The 19,193-nt window shown below is 41.8% G+C and overlaps 3 protein-coding genes across 9 annotated transcripts in view; 2 read left to right on the top strand and 1 right to left on the bottom strand.

Annotated features, from left to right (window-relative positions):
- Positions 1-6,061, top strand: part of LOC110529607 (E3 ubiquitin-protein ligase TRIM9) — a 27,613-nt gene extending 21,552 nt beyond the window's left edge. For 2 of the 6 annotated variants that reach the window (XR_016497683.1, XR_016497680.1), the window contains 4 exons: positions 1,257-1,560; positions 1,998-2,074; positions 2,727-2,889; positions 3,187-6,061. Coding sequence is in view for 2 of the 6 variants with exons in the window: in XM_036985032.2 (XP_036840927.1) it covers positions 1,257-1,560; positions 2,727-2,889; positions 3,187-3,237 (518 nt within the window). In the remaining 4 variants the exon portion in view is untranslated. The remainder of the gene's footprint in view (positions 1-1,256; positions 1,561-1,997; positions 2,075-2,726; positions 2,890-3,186) is intronic. The other 4 variants (XR_016497681.1, XR_016497682.1, XM_036985032.2 and 1 more) reach the window with 2 other exon arrangements.
- On the bottom strand, positions 5,601-8,388 carry fsaf1 (40S small subunit processome assembly factor 1). Its single transcript, XM_021611965.3, has 7 exons — positions 8,148-8,388; positions 7,362-7,648; positions 7,205-7,258; positions 6,993-7,088; positions 6,688-6,774; positions 6,569-6,600; positions 5,601-6,351 (listed from the first exon to the last, which is right to left on the bottom strand). The coding sequence occupies exons 1-7, from the start codon at positions 8,227-8,229 to the stop codon at positions 6,225-6,227; spliced, it is 765 nt and encodes a 254-aa protein (XP_021467640.1). The 5' UTR covers positions 8,230-8,388; the 3' UTR covers positions 5,601-6,224.
- On the top strand, positions 8,338-19,088 carry gnpat (glyceronephosphate O-acyltransferase). 2 transcript variants are annotated; one of them, XM_021611964.3, is made up of 16 exons: positions 8,338-8,550; positions 8,666-8,854; positions 9,237-9,413; positions 9,534-9,663; positions 9,809-9,936; positions 10,057-10,132; positions 10,508-10,659; positions 10,879-11,009; positions 11,612-11,835; positions 14,506-14,754; positions 15,000-15,079; positions 15,177-15,317; positions 15,749-15,848; positions 16,285-16,378; positions 16,478-16,539; positions 16,878-19,088. In XM_021611964.3, the coding sequence occupies exons 1-16, from the start codon at positions 8,527-8,529 to the stop codon at positions 16,919-16,921; spliced, it is 2,001 nt and encodes a 666-aa protein (XP_021467639.2). In that variant the 5' UTR covers positions 8,338-8,526; the 3' UTR covers positions 16,922-19,088. The 2 variants fall into 2 exon arrangements, with proteins under 2 accessions (XP_021467639.2, XP_090099064.1); XM_090242938.1 differs by lacking the exons at positions 14,506-14,754; positions 15,000-15,079; positions 15,177-15,317; ... (2 more) ...; positions 16,478-16,539; positions 16,878-19,088 and adding an exon at positions 12,037-13,435 and having other exon boundaries at positions 8,375-8,550.
- The last annotated feature ends 105 nt before the right edge of the window (positions 19,089-19,193 follow it).

A 19,193-nucleotide genomic window follows, 5' to 3' on the forward strand; every position in this document is an offset into this window, starting at 1 on the left:
AACAGCTTCTACCCCCAAGCCATAAGACTGCTGAACAATTAATCAAATGGCCACCCAGACTATTTACATTGTTTTGTACACTGCTGCTACTCGCTGTTTATTATCTATGCATAGTCACTTCACCCCTACCTACATGTACAAATTACCTCAACTAACCTGTACCCCCGCACACTGACTCAATACCGGTACACCTGTATATTGCCTTGTTATTGTCCTTTTATTGTGTTACTTTTTATTATTTCTTACTTTAGATTATTTGGTAAATATTTTCTTAACTCGTCTTGAACTGCACTGTTGGTTAAGGGCTTATAAGTAAGCATTTCACAGTAAGGTCTACACTTGTTGTATTCGGCACGTGACAAATAAAGTTTGATTTGACTTGTGCAATCTGTCACTGTCCTGGCTGGGTGTGGTGGTGCTAGCCGGGACCGAGTCCCCAGAATCCTCCTGGTTTATCTGCCCAAAGCTGAGAGCAGTAAACATCAGGCAGCGCCATGCCAGAACCAGAGCTGAAGGAGCTCCACTAAAGAGGTGTCCAGTCCTGATATAGTGCTGGCAGACAGTGGAAGTGGTTTTGCAGTTTAGCAAAGCATGACAGCGAGCGCGTGCCAGACTGTGATTACTCTAGCCTGTCAGTTCTGGAGGGAAGACAGAGAGAGCAGAGGGAGAGAGAATAGGCTGTCGATGCCATTGATTGAGTGTAAGGCTGGGATTGGGAGGCAAAGCATGGCAATGTGCTGACGGCTGACAGAGCGGTGAGGCAGGGAGAGAGTTTAGACTTAGAGTACAGGCGGCTCCAGCTATGGCTCTGCCAATTGCAATAACAATGGATCTCTGCATGTGGAGGCCTTAGAAAGTGCCTGTCGTGTGCCAGATAACTGTTTATTCCAAAATAGCAGTGTCTCTCTGAGGAATGGGGCTAATTAAAGCAATACATTGCAATGATTTCATACAGCAGTGCCTTATGGGCAAAGTGCTGCGGAATGAGAATTAATCCAGTGCTTGACATTTAAATGAGAACATCACGTTGAGTTTTTCATTGTGGCGCTTTGTGAATATTTCATGTGTCATCTCCCGGTATGCAGCCCACCATAGGGTCCTAGCTGATCGTGCTGTTCTATAATAGCATCATGTTTCATTCTTTCCTGCTCTCCATCTTCCACTAAGGTTCACTCAGGCAGCCATGGCCTAGAGACCTGGAAATGTTCTTGTTTCTCTCCGACTCATCCTACTGCTCTACTTTGTCTCTCCTGCAGTGGCCTGGTTCACCTTCGACCCCGCCTCGGCTCACAGGGACATTGTGTTGACCAATGAGAACCAGACGGTGAGCTGCAACAGCTATGATGACCGTGTGGTGCTGGGGACTGCCGCCTTCTCCAAGGGGGTACATTACTGGGAGCTCATGGTGGATCGCTATGACAACCACCCGGACCCAGCGTTCGGGGTGGCGAGGATCAACACGATGAAGGACATGATGCTGGGGAAGGATGATAAGGCCTGGGCCATGTACGTGGACAACAACCGCAGCTGGTTCATGCACAACAACTCCCACACCAACAGGTAGGTGGGACATCTCTCAGGAGCGGAAGGCTGACTCCTGCTCCTCCACAGCTTCCGAGTTTAGAAATAATCATCATCCTCATTGTGTGTCATACTGTCAGAAATAGCCCACTTACGCACGTACAATATTGGCAGGCAGTTAGTTGTAAATGGAAGAGATCATTTGTAGGGCAATAAACTTATTCTTTTGTGATAATCCATTTTTACTTATCTTATACTGTATACTTACTGAGTAGCATAGAGTAATGAAATACATAGATTCAAATTCCACAGGCTTAGCAATCTACCTCCAGGGACAAGAATACACAAAGCACAATCCTCCTTCCCCCTTAATGAACAATAATGCAGTAGTAGTTACCATTTTCAGTAGCTGATTCAAAAGTTTCCCTGTGATCATCTTCGTGTTTGTTCACCCTCATTATTTCTCTTCCTGTCAGCTGTCACGTTGGAGCCTATCACCCACAATGACTCACTCATTTCCCTCATTAAAGTGCCAGGTATACATGAATGTCAGGTAATCATCAAAGGCAGATTTTTGCTTGCAATCCTGCTTGTTTGTTTCTTTCGCCTAGTGGATTTCTCTGGAAATCCACTAGGAAGTCCTGTAGCTTTGTGACATAGCTGTTTGACAACGGTGATGCTTTCACACTTCCACCATTTTGTTGTTTGAGCTGCTCACTCTCAAAAACCAAAAATCTGCTGGCTTTTTGGGTGAGTTGACTGGATTGAGTTGAACTATTTACATACAGCTTTGCATTGCCAAAGTATTTAAGATGTTTGGATACTGATGTATTTATCTGACTTTGTGCCATTGGAATGGAGTAAGCTACACACCCTGAAGGAAAAGCTCGAGAGGCGTTTTTTCATATATTTGTTGAACCACAAGTAATCCGGATTTACTGTACATCAATCAATTCACACACAGCCTACATACAAAACACACATTATTTTGCAATTAGGTCAAATCTAATGTTTTGAATAGAGGAAACGATTAACTGCTGAAAGCCATTTGCTGCAAACTGTGTTTGGAGTCATTGGCAACCCTCTATCCCTCTGAGATCCCATACCACTCTCAAAGGGCCTGTTTGATCTGTTTTGATATGGTCCATTAGGCCTAGACTCAGTGTGTGTGTGTGTGTGTGTGTGTGTGTGTGTGTGTTCTGCAGGGCCGAGGGGGGCATCAGCAAGGGTGCCACTGTGGGCATCCTGCTGGACCTGAACAAGCACACTGTAACGTTCTTTGTCAACAAACAGCAGCATGGCCCCGTGGCCTTCGAGAACCTGGAGGGAGTCTTCATGCCTGCTGTCAGCATCAACAGGAATGTCCAGGTGAACAGACAGTCAGACAGAGTTGCTTAGATGGGAAAACATTGTTTTTTTGTAAAAATGTGGGTAGTTTTGTCTCAAAATTCAAGGATTATGGGCTTAATTTAGAAATTAAATTCATCTCCAAATTAGGAATATGTTAAACTGCATATGCACATATTTTTATTAAATTCTTACGTACCAGAAAATATACATTATGTTGAGTTAGTACACTCTGTGGCTCCTGAAAGTCAAATCCTGGATCTCGAGTCAGCAGCTTAGTCTGTCATGATCTCATTTTGTAATGTTTGTCCTTCACAGGTTACCCTACTAACAGGAATGGAGGTGCCAAAGAATTTTAAGCAGCAGTAGCCTCCTAAGGTGTCCAGGCACAGTCCCACCAATGTCAAAATGTACTCCTCCTGCTCCATCCCCATCTGTTCTTGCTACTACAGCATATCTTATGCTGTTTAATGCCTACGATCAAATATCACCCTCGGAGGGAGTCTTATATACGAGGGACTTTTGTATATAAAATATTTTGTTGTTTTTGTAATTTTCCAAGTCCTAATTGCATCTCAAACCGTACAATCAGATTCTGTGTTTACAGTCAAAATGCCACAGGGTGCTTTAATGAAGTGCATCACTAGAACGAAATCCCATATGAGGGTAGAGTCATGAGATGTCCTACAGTACAATTTCTCTACTTCTCTTCTCTCAGGTTCCTTCATAGAGGCTTTCTATACTTTCTTTGTAGGAAATCACTGGATGGGTTAAATGCGGAAGACACATTTCAGTTGAATGCATTCAGTTGTACAACTGACTATTTATCCTACTTTCCCTTCCCTTCTAATTCAAAAGTTGAGAATAATATAGCTTTTCTTAGACACATTATCAGTGGAATACTGTCTTTGCAACTTTACAAAGCCTTTCGATACCAGAATTGGAATAAATTCAACTTGAAATCTGCTCAATTGAAAATGACCTATGGGGATTTTATACACTATACATTTAATTTAATGAAATTGAATTCACCCCAGCATAGATCGTCAGATCTGTGTAAAGGACTAATCAGAGGACAAACGGAACCTACAATTCTGTCACTAGATGACAAATCTTGGTTCAAAGTGAAGCCAAACCACTGTGACATTGAGATGTAACATAGCCATGTATATTTTGTCAAACTATTTAAAATGCAAATATGTATCTTTTTTCAAACGATTTACTGTTTATGCATTGGGTTTTACTACACTATTTAAATATTTATTAAGAGGGTGTATGCTCATGTGAATAAACAAGTATTGTTAAAGGTTTTGTAAAGCAGTTAGAAATATTGTATTGACAGACCACTACAGGGTCAAGATAGTATGTAAGGAAATTGTAAATACGACTAATGTGTCCTAAGCATGCATTCTAAGCAAACTAGTTTACTAAACTCCATCTGTACATAGTAAAACTATTCCTAAAACAGTGATATGCAGAAGCCTTTCAAACTACCTAGTACAGTAAAATACATTTGCCCCCTAGAGTTTGAAGTCAAAATTACAGCATCACTTTAATTTCCTAAAAAAATAAGTGTTTAATCATTTATGTGACAATTTAATATCTTATGGGGCTCAAGCACAATGTCAGATGACAAAATTAATTTAGAGGGTTAAGCAGTGCGTTTGTGATTTGTCTGAGGGAGCCTTAATGGAATTGTAGATACTAGGCAGGCTTATTATCCCACATTTACATTTGACCATGTCCTCATAAAGTTCACATACTGGTATATCATTAATCATAATTAGATGCAGTTAGGAGTTGTTTTGTATCATATTCTGTAATTCTAATTTTTGAACATTTTAATCTCCGACGGCTACTAAAAGTGTTGCTTCAAAGTGATGTGCCCTTAATCCAAAATGGTAATAGGTTTTTGGATTAAGAATAAAGCTATTGTTATTAGAATAAAAATTATACTCCGAGTCTGTGTTGAAGCATGGTGGTACACCCTTGGTGAAAATGATTTGTACTGTTCTTGTATGCTCGCTTTGTAAAAACACCAAATATAGTCATGCATTGTTGAATGGTCTTAGAATCTAATGTTGGGTTTATTTAGCTGTGTTTAATGTTCTCTGAACAGAGCCAATGCCTTGTACATTAAACATGTTGATATGATGTAGAGCAGACTTTCTGATTACAGAACTACAGTATGTCCAAAGCTAAAATGTGGAGGTGACCATTCCCAGGGTACATAAATTATATTGACTAAAGCCATTTTGTATAGACAAGCCAGTGCATCAGGTTGCAGCATGTACAGTTGGTTATTGAGTGTCTCCAAGTGAATGTTGTCAGAGAGAATCATCCCTGTTATGAAGATATTCTTATAAAACTCAATAAGTGCTTGTGTTGGCAACTACAGTATAGTGAAGTGTCATGTACCCAAAAGGGATGACTGCAGAGGCCTACAAACAAAATTGGCTCCATGTAGCCTCTCAACAATCACCATGGAAATGGTGTTCACAAACACACTGCCAGCACAGACCATAATATCAAAGGAATCTTTGTAGTAAATTCACATAGTAGCTTATCGTCTCTAAATGTCATATTGTAGAGTTTGGCATGCATTTACCAGCCTGCTTCTGAATGTGAACACCCCACCCCCCAAAAAGAAAATAGTGCTAGAAACAGTCATGACTGTCAGATTACAATTGGGTTTGAATCCTACACTCTTCCTCAAGAGACTGACAGACACATTTATTTCATCCATTTATTTATAAATGTATAATACATTTCTGAGATTTATTTTGCCCATGTTTACTGTTCCCACCCTCAGTATGCCATGTGGGGAAGGTTGTTGCCGTGTCTGGGGGACATCTCTCTTCTAAACACACATGCCCTGGGGTCGTGGCTAGTGCCCTCCCACTGCCACACTACCAGAGAACTAGGCAGGGTGCACCACCAAACCTCATAGGGAATGTCAACTGGTCCATTAGGACACTGGCATCCGTGTCCAGTGTGTTCACAAAAAGCTGTGCTTTATTTTATAGAATTCTGTTACGTATGTTCTTTAGTTATCATACGATGTAAACGTTTCGTACTTCTAAGTGGTTTGTATATGAAATGAGTTGGCATTGTTTTCATATTATACCGTTTAAAAGATGAAGAAAATGCTGTCTTTCCTTTATATAATGAATAAACTGTGATGGAATATAAATGTGCTCTTCATATCTTTTCTGTAGTCTTTCTGGGATTATGTTTATTGTGGCTTGGACATCAATTGTCCGTTACTGCATCTTCATGTGAAAAGTCTCTTAACTCCCAAAAATGCTCTTAATCATTGTTTTCACTTCATCACTTTTGTGGCATTTATTTTAAACTTATTTTTTTTTGATGGAGGCTTTTATTTTCTGAATTTCTTTGGTGCTCAGGACCAGCATTCCATTTTTAAAGCGTCCCACCTGGCCTGTTGGAGCTTTACTGGACGATGACTTCCTCTTCTCATCCCTAGTAAATGGTACAGCATGAAACATTCAGTGAACAGAGTATGAAACATGGAGATTTAACACTTAAGGGAGGCAGAAATTCATAATAAGTGGAGGCATGGAGCAAACATGTACTACATAACAGTTACTGACAGTGGTTCATACCTATTCAATTGTGGCAAAATGTCCACATATTTGGAAATCTATTTAAAAGCTAAACTTAGATTAACATCACTGACCTTGGTTTAGTCATCTTCTTTTTCTTTAAGTCCTAGAATGGAAAATAATTGGTATACAAATTCAGAACTGAGATGACACCACACTCAATGTGAAATTAGGGGGATATCATTCAATTTACCGTCTGAATCTCGTCCTTTGCCTTTTGCTTTTTGTCCTTAACCCTTTGCTGCAACACTTTGTAGTTTACATACTCCTTCTTAGGGGGCTGTGATAAAAAAATAAAAAAAAAGTTTGTCAGACTATTTACTCTGCTTCATCATAACCAACTCCCACTTTACACAACTTTGTCCGAGGATCATGTTTGTAGATTACGAGGGAGGGAAATTATATGGTAAACTCTGTTGGTGTGCAAATAGCAGGAGAGATTACATTTTCTGGAATGTGCATAAAATATCATGTTTATTTTATGCAACCACAGTTTACCCTTGCTCCAAGCATGATGGCTCGCTCCTGTTCAAAAACCCTCTGCTGCACTTTCTGGTATCCAGTGATTCCAAATCTATGAACTTCTAACCGAGCCTAACAAACAAAATAAAACAGGAAAACATTGTATTTCAACAAAATAATTGGATCATTCGTATAAGATTGTATCATAATTGGGTAGAATTTCAATATCCTAGAACATTCACTTTTACCTTTTCTAGACTGAATTCATCTGGGTCCACCTTTTTCTCTTTTGTTTGAGGAGGCTGGAAGGGAGGAAAAATGTATGAGATGCAATAATTCTGACAAGAGGCTCAGGTTGAGGTGAAACCGTAATATGCCATTTACAGATGCCGTTAGACATAGTACCTTGTCCTTGACCTCGGGCACTGGTGGCTTTCTGGCTTGTCTCGGTCTCTTTGTAGGATCCTGGAATGTGACCACCTCTACTGGTGGTGCCTGTTTAGTGGTTAAACTTGTGTTTCCAACTTCAGACGCACCAGGAAGGTCAATCGCTGAGATATCTGAAAGTCTGACTTCCAGACTGTCTTTAGTATCACTGCAATCGTCTGCAGCGGTGTCCTCGTCCTCTACCTCACTCCTTTGGGATCTCTTCTTCTGTGACTTGTGTTCTCTCTTTGATACTGTTCGATCACCTGTAACAACATGCTGTTAGAAAAATATTCAAGACCACCCGCACCAAGCCACACAAATGAGCAACTAGCTACCTTTCTCCTTGAACTGGGGTGGCCACGGCTCATGGAGAGCTGCTAGTTGCGTGGGCTTTTGCTCCAAACCTGCTCAAATACACTTGATTATGCTAATCACGTTTCTAAAAAAGCAGCTCATTAGTATAACAAATGTTAATGCAGTACTGGAGCAAAAGCCTGCACACCCAATTACTCTCCAGGAAGAGGTTGGCCCTGTTTCAACACGTCACAGACACAGCTAGCTAACGTTAGCTTTTCTGCTAGCTAGCTAAATTAATGGCTAGCAAGTATAAAAAGCAGAGCTAAACTGGTAAATAAAGGACGACGTCCAACCACTACTACTAGTAAGACATCCATCTCTGGATAGCTAATGCTAGCTAGATTCCAACACGCTAGCTTTGCTTTGTTTGCTAACTAGCAAGCTAAATTGCTAACTTCTGCTTACCGAAATCATACAGCGTATTCAGGACATGGTCAAGAAAAAACTGATCCGTGTCTTCTTCCTTTCCATTTTCGTTGTTGTCCATTTCAAGCAGTGACTAAACTAATACCATAAAAATACGTAATAAAATAGGGAAACAAAGAAAAAACACGACTGTGGATGACTGATAACAAACCAATGTACACACGTGTGTGTACTATGCATCTGAAAAGCAACAGGATCAGGATGTCGTATCTTGGCCACCGTAGTTTAATGTACAAACAAGGAAGTAGCCATTCACAGCAGGGAATTATCCAGCGAGTCAAACATACATATCTAGCTTAAATCTCTGCTGACGATTCAGCCAAAGCAGCATCTATGTTTTTATGATACCTGCTAAGGAATGGCATCAAAAACTCTTTATTCGGTACGTAGGCTATACATTGCTAGCTTGCCCCACCCACCCACATGTTTGACACTTGAGCTAAATGTCAACTGTTTGTGCCAGCTGTCTTAACATTCTTGTGTTTGTAACGTTACAGCAAAGGGACCCAATGCTAAAGAGAGATGGCTTTGAAGACATTTTAGAAGAGAGGAGGAACTCCAGCGACTTGAAGTACGCGTTGAGGTGCTATGCACCGGTTCTTTACAAGGGAGTCACTCCCTGCAAAGCAAACATGCTCAAGAATATCGTTCTCCAATCTGATCAGCTACGCTATGTCATTAATCAAGTAGGTAATCAGTGCCATAGCCCGCATGTGCAACGTTTGTCATTGGTTGTTATAGGTTGTCAAGTGTTACATCTCAGTTCTTCTATTGTGCCTCACACCACAGTGACATCGCAACCCCTCTGATCCACAATTTTAGGCTACATGTAGATTACAAAATGTGTTGATACAATGTGTGCATGAATGTAACTGACATTGCTCTGCATGCATGCAGGGTTATCCTTGACTTTGTCACCTAAAGGGTTAATTCCATCCCTTCAGTGTTTAAACTAGTTTGACTACCAATGACGAAATGATTGACAACATACTCTGAAACTGTCTTTAGGGATATGGCAAGACATCTATTATTCATAACCCCTGCCTTCTGGTTGATGATCATGCCCAGGTGTCACAAGAGTCTGGCGAGGCCCCTGACATCATCCAAGAAGAGGCCTCTGTCATTCTGGAGGAGATGGCCCACCGGCTCCAGATCAGCACCGTCCGCTTCTTTGCCTTCGCTCTTAGCAAGGCCTTCAAAATCCTCTTCCAACATGTCTGTGTCAACGAGGAGGGCATCCAGAGAGTGAGTGTCCTGAGTCTGACAATAAAAAACGGTAGATTAAGGAGCATGGGACATATGGGATATTAACTATTTGTCCTATTAACAAGTTCATTCATATCCACACATTCTTAATTTCCCCAGCTCCAACAGGCCATCCAGGAGCATCCGGTGGTGCTGCTCCCCAGTCACCGTAGTTACATGGACTTCCTGTTGATGTCCTACATCCTATACACCTATGACCTCGCCCTGCCTGTCATCGCTGCAGGCATGGGTAAGCATCTGCTCCAATGTCTCTCTGAACACCTTAATGTTCACTCTGTGTAAAGACACTCTCTCCTTTGTTCTTTTATCTTTTGTTTGGCCGTTTCTGTTGTTGTTGCTCGCCTTAGTATTGAGGATATTATTGTGTGATCTAGATTTCATGGGGATGAAGTTTGTTGGTGAGATGCTCCGGATGTCAGGAGCGTTCTTTATCCGGCGCTCGTTTGGAGGAGACAAACTGTACTGGGCTGTGTTCTCAGAGTATGTGAAGACCATGCTGAGGGTATGTACAATGACCTACTGTTCTGTTCTGCTGTCCTTTTATTGTGCTTTGTTGCTGTAACAGAGCAAGTGCTGAGTGTTTAATTTGTATGTCTGTCTATCTCTGAATCTGTTCTTTTAGAATGGATTTGCACCTATTGAGTTCTTCTTAGAGGGTACAAGAAGCCGAACATGCAAGTCCCTCACCCCTAAATTAGGTAAATAAACATTCTTTTTGTTTTGATTGGAGACTTGACCAAAATCCTTATTTTCATATCTGACTTGGCTCCTTGCTTTTGATTGAGCTTATTGCTGAGCTCTGCATTTGTTGTGCAGTATGTAGCATTTAAGTGTTTTGTTTTATGACATTTTCTTCTTTCAGCAAAAAATCTCTAGGTGACAGGAAATAGCTTTTCTGCTACCATTGCCAGATTTTCTGTTATATACCCAGGGAGAGGTGCCAGAATTGACCCCAATAAATGTCATTTTTTTTGCAGTGGCATTATTTCAAAACAATACAATGCTCTTGTCTGCAGATGTATGAGAAACCAATCCACTGTAATCATTTTGGACCATGGCTCTCGTCATTTCAGGATTACTGAATATCGTGATTGAACCATTCTTCAAAGGAGAAGTGTTTGATGTCAACCTAGTGCCTATCAGCATCAGTTATGAGAGGATACTAGAGGAATCTCTCTATGCCAGGGAGCTCCTGGGAGTGCCCAAGCCTAAGGAGTCCACCTCTGTGAGTCTCTACTATGTGCCTAGTCCTGTACTGTATTGATGGATTGGATTAGACATTCACTTGATTTCATCGGTTTTTCAGTATTGATTGAAAATAACTTACTTCCTGCATATATTGATATCTCACCTCACTTAGTTGATATCATGCACCTGTGTTAACACAGCACAATGCCAGGCAATTGCATCACACTCAAACATAGGCTGCTATTTTGCCTTTCAGGGACTGTTGAAAGCCAGGAGAATCCTCAGTGAAGACTATGGCAGCATTCATGTGTACTTTGGCCAACCAGTGTCAGTACGGAGTCTGGCCCAGGGCAAGGTCAACCGCTCTACGTACAACCTTTTCCCAAGGTACACTGTGCTGTCTATTTATGGTAAACCTTACACTTATAATTTACAATAGCTCACACGGATTGACATTAAGTGTTGCCTTAATCCCTGGGGAATAAATTGAGCCTGCTTGTATGTTGCCCTTTTGGGCAGGTGTTAAAAAAACAACCAAACTGCGAAGATTTCCACTAAAACGTATATATTTCTGGTTCGTCCCCAAGTCAAAAACAGTCAATTTGTGTAATTTCAGGCAATCGGACATGTTGAGACTGCTCTGATTTAAAAAATAAAAATGATAACAACAAAGATACAAAACTCCAGTACTGATCTTTCTGATGTGTAGGTGAAAGGCAGGCCATATATGGCACTTTTGCATGTAAATAGCAAATGTACTTTTTTGATCTTCAGGCAACCAAAAAATATTCCTGACATGCCTGATGGGCAAGTGCCTTTCAGACTTCAATGTTAATCCCTGACTCATAACTGTCCCCACTAGCTAATACTTAAGTGGCTTTTTCTTCTTCTGAGATTAAAAAATTAATACAATTCAGTTGAGACCCTATTTTAATTTGAGATGGTTATTCATGTTCTTCAGTAATCACTGGAGTCTTATCCTGTTACAGACACATCCCTAGGAAGCCCATGGAGGAGACCCAGTCATTTGTGAATGACACTGCCTACAGGATAGTGCGTCTGCAGGAGGACAACATGGTGCTGAAGCCCTGGGTCCTGATGGCCTCCCTCCTCCTGCAGAACCTGGAGGGCCTGGAGCTGTCTGTGCTGACAGAGCAGACCGTCTGGCTCCGAGGCCTAGCCCTGTCTTATGCTGCCTTCCTGGACTGGCCTGGTAGGATCCACACCAGCCATAGGCAATGCACATTGATCCCAGTGTAACTCTTACTTTTAACTTTAACACACCATTGATTGTGCTTTAACTCTCTTGTTGACCTCAAATGATACAGTAAGCTCTTTGATGCTGTTGCTTAGTGTTTTTTTGTAGCCTCAGCGCAACTTGGCCTAAATATTTATTTAAACCTTATTTTACCAGGTAAATTGACTGAGAACACATGATCATTTACAGCAACGACCTGGGGAATAGTCACAGGGGAGAAGAATGAACCAATTGGAAGCTGGCGCTGATTAAGTGGCCAGATTGGGAATATAGCCAGGACTCCGGGGTTAACATCGCTACTCACGAGACCCATTTAACAGCACCTTACACAGGGAAATGTCCCCAATCACTGCTTTGGGGTATTGGGATATATAAACTCAGCAACAACAACAAAAAACGTCCCTTTTTCAGGACCCTGTCTTTTAAACATAATTTGTAAAAATCCAAATAACTTCACAGATCTTCATTGTAAAGGCTTTAAACACTGTTTCCCATGCTTGTTCAATGAACCATAAACAATTAATGAACATGCACCTGTGGAACAGTCATTAAGACACTAACAGCTTACAGACGGTAGGCAATTATGGTCACAGTTATGGAAACTTAGGACACCAAAGAGGCCTTTCTACTGACTGAAAAACACCAAAAGAAAGATGCCCAGGGTCCCTGATCATCTGCGTGAACGTGCCTTAGGCATGCTGCAAGGAGGCATGAGGACTGCAGTTGTGGCCAGGGCAATAAATTGCAATGTCCGTACTGTGAGACGCCTAAGACAGTGCTATAGGGAGACAGGACGGACAGCTGATCGTCCTCGCAGTGACAGACCACGTGTAACAACACCTGCACAGGATCGGTACATCCGAACATCACACCTGCGGGACAGGTACAGGATGGCAACAACAACTGCCTGAGTTACACCAGGAACGCACAATCCCTCCATCAGTGCTCAGACTGTCCGCAATAGGCTGAGAGAGGATGGACTGAGGGCTTGTAGGCCTGTTGTAAGGCAGGTCCTCACCAGACATCATCGGCAACAACGTCGCCTATGGGCACAAACCCACCATCGCTGGACCAGACAGGCCTGGCAAAAAGTGCTCTTCACTGTCGAAGGAATGAGCGTTACACCGAGGCCTATACTCTGGAGCGGGATCGTTCTGTGAGTGATTTCCTGCAAGTCAGGAATGTCGGTGTTCTGCCATGGCGAGCGAAGAGCCCGGATCTCAATCCCATTGAGCACGTCTGGGACCTGTTCGATCGGAGGGTGAGGGCTAGGGCCATTCCCCCCATAAATGTCTGGGAACTTGCAGGTGCCTTGGTGGAAGAGTGGACTAACATCTCACATCAAAAACTGGTAAATCTGGCGCAGTCCATGAGGAGGAGATGCACTGCAGTACTTAATGTAGCAGCTGGTGGCCACACCAGATACTGACTGTTACTTTTGATTTTGACCCCTCCTTTGTTCAGGGACACATGTTTGTTGTTGAATCGTGTTATGTTCATACAAATATTTACACTTGTTAAGTTTGCTGAAAATAAACGCAGTTGACAGTGAGAGGACATTTCTTTTTTTGCTGTGTTTATTTTTTGACCAGAGGAAAGAGTACTTCCTAGTGTTGCTTGTAGGGGCAGCAGGTAGCCCAGTGGTTAGAATGTTTGGCCAGTAACCGAAAGGTTGCAAGATCAAATCCCCGAGCTGACAAGGTTAACTTCTGTCGTTCTGACCATGAACAAGGCAGTTAACCCACGGTTCTTAGGCCGTCATTGTAAATAAGAATTTGTTATTAACTGACTTGCCTAGTTAAATAATGTTAAAATAAAAAACAAAAAAATCCTACTGGCCTTCCAACACCCCTTCCAGCAGCATCTGATATCCCATCTAGGGACCTATCCTGCTTAGCTTCAAAGGCAAGCCAGCAGTGGGATGCACAGTATGTTGCTGGCCAAATATAAATGCAGCACATTTGGTTCACCTCCAGGCAACAAGTGAATGTCATACTCATTGCATTGGAATTTAATCAAAGGCAAAGTAATTCTATTTAAAAAAAATGTTTTAATTTACTGCCCCACATGTAATCAGGGGTTGATTGCGGTATGGTCGTATTGGAATTGACCCAGTTAAAAAAAACTTTATTTCCTCGCCAAGGTCTTTCTTGGACAAAAGTGTTTCATGAGCCCTAAAAACATTCTCTACCTGAAAGTGGAGAAACTGTTCACTCACTGACTTTGACAGGCCCTATAATATTTATCACACCCACTGCTCCTGATGCGATATGATGTTTGATATCCAGTTCCCTTTGATGTCAAAAGAATACATGTTTGAGTATGAGCGACTGATCTAGCTTTATAATTAGCTCTGTGTGAACCTCTGGGCTTGCTAACTACACCCAGATGATGCTCTCATGGCCCTTCCAGTCCTCAGACATCAGTCCCTTGTCACTGCTCTGGGGATTTCCCCTGCCATCCTTAATGAGTCACTGATGTTGTGACAGGATCTGAAGGATCATCTCAGACACCCTGCGTGTGCCGTCTAGACAGAGCTCACTGCTGGGCCTCGTCACCTTGTTACTTCCTTCTCTTTTCTCTGTCTCACTCTTTGTTTCTGTCTCTTTTCTCTCGCTCCTCCAGACCATGCTCCCACAGCGAAGGTGGTGTCGTCCAGCCTGGCTCTCCACAGGGGCTTGGCGTGTGTCTCAGGGGGCCGGGTTAGTCTGGTGGTAGGGGAGCCCCTGGGCCCGGTGACCCCAGAGGAGGCTCTCTTTAACAGAGCCGTCAGCGTGCTCTCCTGTGCCTCCTACAGGAACCAGGTCCTTCACGTGTTCCTCCGGCCCGCCATGCTAGCTGTGGCCATGCACACTGCAGCCTCCTCTAAGAAGAGTGAGTGGCCTGGCTGTAGGCTCTGATCTCATTTAATAATAATAGTACATTCATGGGTTTTATATAGTGCTTCATGGACTCAAAAATGCTTATTAGAACAAATTTCTTAGGGTTGAAATATAGTATTTAGCCCCAGTTTAAGTTTCCACTCAATATTCCTGCTTTTATGTTGTCCCAATAGGGTGCTAGCTAGTATACATGGCTGAGGTTTTTCCACTTAATTAAATGAAGGCTACATCTTTCAGATGAAGTGTACAACTGCTTCAGCTTCCTTTGGGACATGTTCTCCAATGACTTCATCCTCTGTCCTGGGGACACTGTCCAGGTAATACTTAAATGCACAGTGACAAATTATTTTAAAGAATTTAAAATCGTAATAAGTTCTTAGTATGGACTTATTCCTATGGTGAATATCCATACAGGACTTTGAGGAGGCGTGTTACCTGCTGGTGAAGACTGGTGCTGTCCAGATGCCGCAGCAGGACATAGTGATGACAGACATAGGGCAGCCCACCCTCTCCTTCTTCAATGGCCTGCTGGAACCATTCCTACAAGGCTACCAGGTACACTGGCCCTCAGTCTAGCACTAATGTAAACCTTTTATCTGAGCATGATACTTCCTGATGGCTTTATAGTAGCTTTATTACTTTATCATAACTTAAAACACTTTTCTTACATTTTTCTCAAAGCACTCAAGAGACTTTTACAGTGGCCTGATGATTTAGCAGTATTGTGGACATTGGCATTCCCAAAAGTTGTCAATTTATTTTACAGTGGTAACTGTCTTGCAGGAGAATCCTCAGTGAAATATACATTTTCATGACCGGTCTCCAGTAGAGGGAGCTCTATAACCAGAGCACTGTCACGTTATGGTGTTACTTGATGGGTGTCCACAAATCAGCACTGCACATTCCTTTGGATAGTGCCACTCCGTGGTCTTCAGTGGCTGTGTGTGAGTTGACTGGTGTTGAATTATTGTGTGTGCCTCCTCTAGGTGGTGTGTCGGTACCTCTGTGAGGAGGCCAGTGAGGGCCTGACAGAGAAGCAGTACATCCCTGCTGTCCGCAGCTTCGCTGTCAAACTCATCCTAGCAGGTGCCTTCACTTCACTCTCTGAATTGTTTTGAGTGTGGTCTGGGTTCAGTCAGCAGGATAACAAATTTAGTTTACAGCCAAGTGGAACAGTATACATGTATTTGGATAGTCCCATGGTTTGTAGATGTTCAGCTGTCTGTCAACAACATTTTAACTTACTATCCACTAACCCTAGTCATAACCATAGCTTTATGTCCACGCCTGTGCCCAGCGGGTAGGTTTAGCTGGACATATGTCTATTACACATTGGTTCAACGTAATTTCATTGAAATGCCGTGGAAACAACGTTGATTCAACCAGTGTGTGCTCAGTGGGCAGCTTCATGTCTACACCCTTGCTCTTGGTTTATATGACACAATGAAAACTGCCATCTAGTGGCTTTAGATGCTACTGCCAACTCTCAGAAGTGAGCATTCTGTGTTGTGTGTTTTCACAGGAAACCTGAGGTGCTATGAGGTGCTATCGTCAGACATGCAGAAGAATGCTCTTGCCGCTTTGCTGCGTATGGATGCTGTAAGAAAGGTCAAAGTGTAAGTCCAGTTCAACTACTCCTATATCTGGGTTGTGAAGTCCCATTTTGCTGTGGGAATGTTTGTTCTCACTGTGAATACTTTGTTCTTTAATTTCAGAGCTGATCAAGTCACTCTCATAGTGAACAAGATGGCTGTGAACTCTATAGACGATATACTGGGTAAGAATAGAATGATCAGTCATATCAATCAGACTCAGATCAGCCCAAGTCTCTCTCTTGTTGCTGTAGCAGAAGATCTGTGTAGAGATGGGTTGACACCAAGTTATATAAGATGATGGTATATTTAATTCTATTTAAGTCACACAGGCTTGTGTAGTGCTGTTTCATTTCAAATGGCTGCATCAGGTACTGAGGGCTGGCCTACTTACAATTTTTGTTACAGCAGTTGTCATGACCCAGTTTGGATGATGTGGCACTGGCACATGCATGACAGCTAGCCTATAGTGGATGTTCCATTACACAGTCCTGATGGTTGATTTTGTTTTTACTCTCTTCAGGAGGCAAACTTCCCACTCAGAAAGCTCTCCTCGCTCGACTGTAGTTCACTCACTTCGCGGGCCAATGAAAACTCTGGAGAGTAAACTCTGCCTTCATTACCATAATGCCAAATTTTCCAGGAGAGCATAGCTTTGCTGACTACAAAGGTTGTTTGTCATAGTTTTTTTTAAAGGAACTTCACTGGTTTGCCATCTGGGACACTGTTTTCACACACACATGCTCTTCAAAATGTTTATATGACAAATAACACCAAAATACTTCTTTTAGATCTTCGCTCACACTAACTACGTGTCTGTCTAGAGACGTTTTACATTTCCGAGGTTGCCAAAGTAATTTAAATAGTAACCATTTTAATTAACACGTTTTGTGCAATCCCGGTTGTTTTCTAACACTGCTTGGACTCATTAATATCTTCTTCATTTGTTATTTTGGTGTTATGGCGCCTGATGTGGTATTGCTGCTTGTGTAGTCTGTTAGTGTTTGTATTGTGTTTGTGTTGGTGTGGACCTCTCCCTTTCTCCTCCTCTGGGATCGTTGCCTTTGTGTGTTTTTCAGAGAAATCATTGTTACAAAAATGGGGTCGCATCATGTTGTTTACAGACCGAAATGAGGATACCAGCCTATTTCTGCAACGTTAACACTGGGTAGATAAGAAATTGTATTTACTATATTTTATTATATCATAAAAACAGATTTGGAGTAGAAACACCCCCTCTCATGATCAAAGCCAAAGAGTTTGGGATTTCATCAGATATGCTGATGGTATAATATCCAAACATGAGAGCCATATGTTGTTTACATCTGTTTTATACACATGTGCAGCGCTACATATCCAACTGCATCATTGTTACTCTGATATATGATGACTATTGTGGAATACTCAGTTACATCTTAAGACCTAAGATCACAAAGGTAACCTGACCACTGAGGATTTGCCGTAATCTCTCCTTTCCTATACTTCCTGGTTTGTTTATTGTGACCGAAGTATGTTTCTGAACTGTTTTGATATGACTGTTTACAATGCGGATTTGACAAAAACATGAAGAATGTGACCATGATCTCTGTTACCAAGTGCAGCAGATGCTTTGACTGCTGGTCTCCTGCCAAAGTATACATGTTTGTTACCCTACCATTCTGTCATGTACAGTAGGGTGCAATGTGTTTTTGATGTGGAATTAATGTTGTTCTAACATGAATGACTACTGTTGCAGTACAGTAACATTTAGCTATATGACAGTGTGTGGCAGTTAACTGTGATCAATGATGCTTTTTGAAGTAAATCTACACGCAGAATAAAACATTTGAAATGATGGTAGATGGTCTGACTGTTCTGAGGACTTGGGGAATGTTGTGGTTATCTATAGGCAGGAATGTTTATGACCTTCCCATAGATGGCAGGCTTGCTCCTCTTCTATGAAATGCTGTAGGTTGTCGATTTCTAGGGAAGTAATGTGGATGGACGTGTCATATCAGGGAAGTATTTTCCATCATGTTGTTTTGTGGTCATGCTGCTGAGTAAGATAATACAGCCAGCAAATCCCCCAGCTTCCATCAATTTTTGTCTGACATACTGTTGGGTTCTCTAAAGTCACCACACTCTATTTACCTTCTCAATCCAGGCCTCTGAGCTCTTTTAACAGCTATATCAGCACTTAGATTTTTTTTCTCATGACATGCTTTATTTAAGGGGCATGAACCAGATTAACTCTGTTCAACTGAAGTGCTGCTGCTGGGGCTCTGTGGAAAACAGGTTAGGCCAGTCAGGTGGGTTTTCCCATCTATGGAAGTGCAGTTAAAAAATAAAACTAAATGTTTTTAACACCCATCTTTGCTTTTCCTATTACTCTGTGTGCTACTGGGAGTTGTGGCCTCATGAATGTGAGATATAGTCGCTGAAATGGGTTGATGCCTAGTAGTTAACCTTGGACAGTCTGATTTCATTAATTTCCTTGAATACATCCTGGCTAAATACAAACACCATTAGCCTTGGCAATTTGCATCGTGGCGTAATACCCACCTGAACATATACAGTGCATTCGGAAAGTATTCAGACCCCTTCACTTTTTCCACATTTTGTTATGTTACAGCTTTAATGTATTGTATTGTTTTTCCCCCTCATCAATCTACATACAATACCATATAATGACAAATCAAAACAGGTTTTTATACATTTTTCAAGATGTATGAAAAATAAAAGCAGAAATATCACATTTTACAAGTATTCAGACTCTTTACTCAGTACTTTGTTGAAGCACCTTTGGCAGGGATTACAGCCGTGAGTCTTCTTGGGTATGATGCTGCAAGCTTGGCACACT

Source organism: Oncorhynchus mykiss, chromosome 8 (genome assembly GCF_057628025.1).
Source record: "Oncorhynchus mykiss isolate SJ-2025 chromosome 8, ASM5762802v1, whole genome shotgun sequence".
Classification (NCBI taxonomy): domain Eukaryota; kingdom Metazoa; phylum Chordata; class Actinopteri; order Salmoniformes; family Salmonidae; genus Oncorhynchus; species Oncorhynchus mykiss.

Bases quoted from the DNA above. Each gene is read 5' to 3' on its own strand.
- fsaf1 (XM_021611965.3), bottom strand. From the start codon at position 8,229: ATGGACAACAACGAAAATGGAAAGGAAGAAGACACGGATCAGTTTTTT. The intron at 7,259-7,361 runs GTACTATGTCTA...CCTCCCTTCCAG, and splicing joins TGCCCGAGGTCAAGGACAAG to CCTCCTCAAACAAAAGAGAA. The intron at 6,601-6,687 runs GTAAATTGAATG...TTTCCATTCTAG, and splicing joins CAAAGGACGAGATTCAGACG to GACTTAAAGAAAAAGAAGAT.
- gnpat (XM_021611964.3), top strand. From the start codon at position 8,527: ATGGCATCAAAAACTCTTTATTCG. The intron at 11,836-14,505 runs GTAGGATCCACA...TCGCTCCTCCAG, and splicing joins TGCCTTCCTGGACTGGCCTG to ACCATGCTCCCACAGCGAAG. The intron at 16,540-16,877 runs GTAAGAATAGAA...TACTCTCTTCAG, and splicing joins CTCTATAGACGATATACTGG to GAGGCAAACTTCCCACTCAG.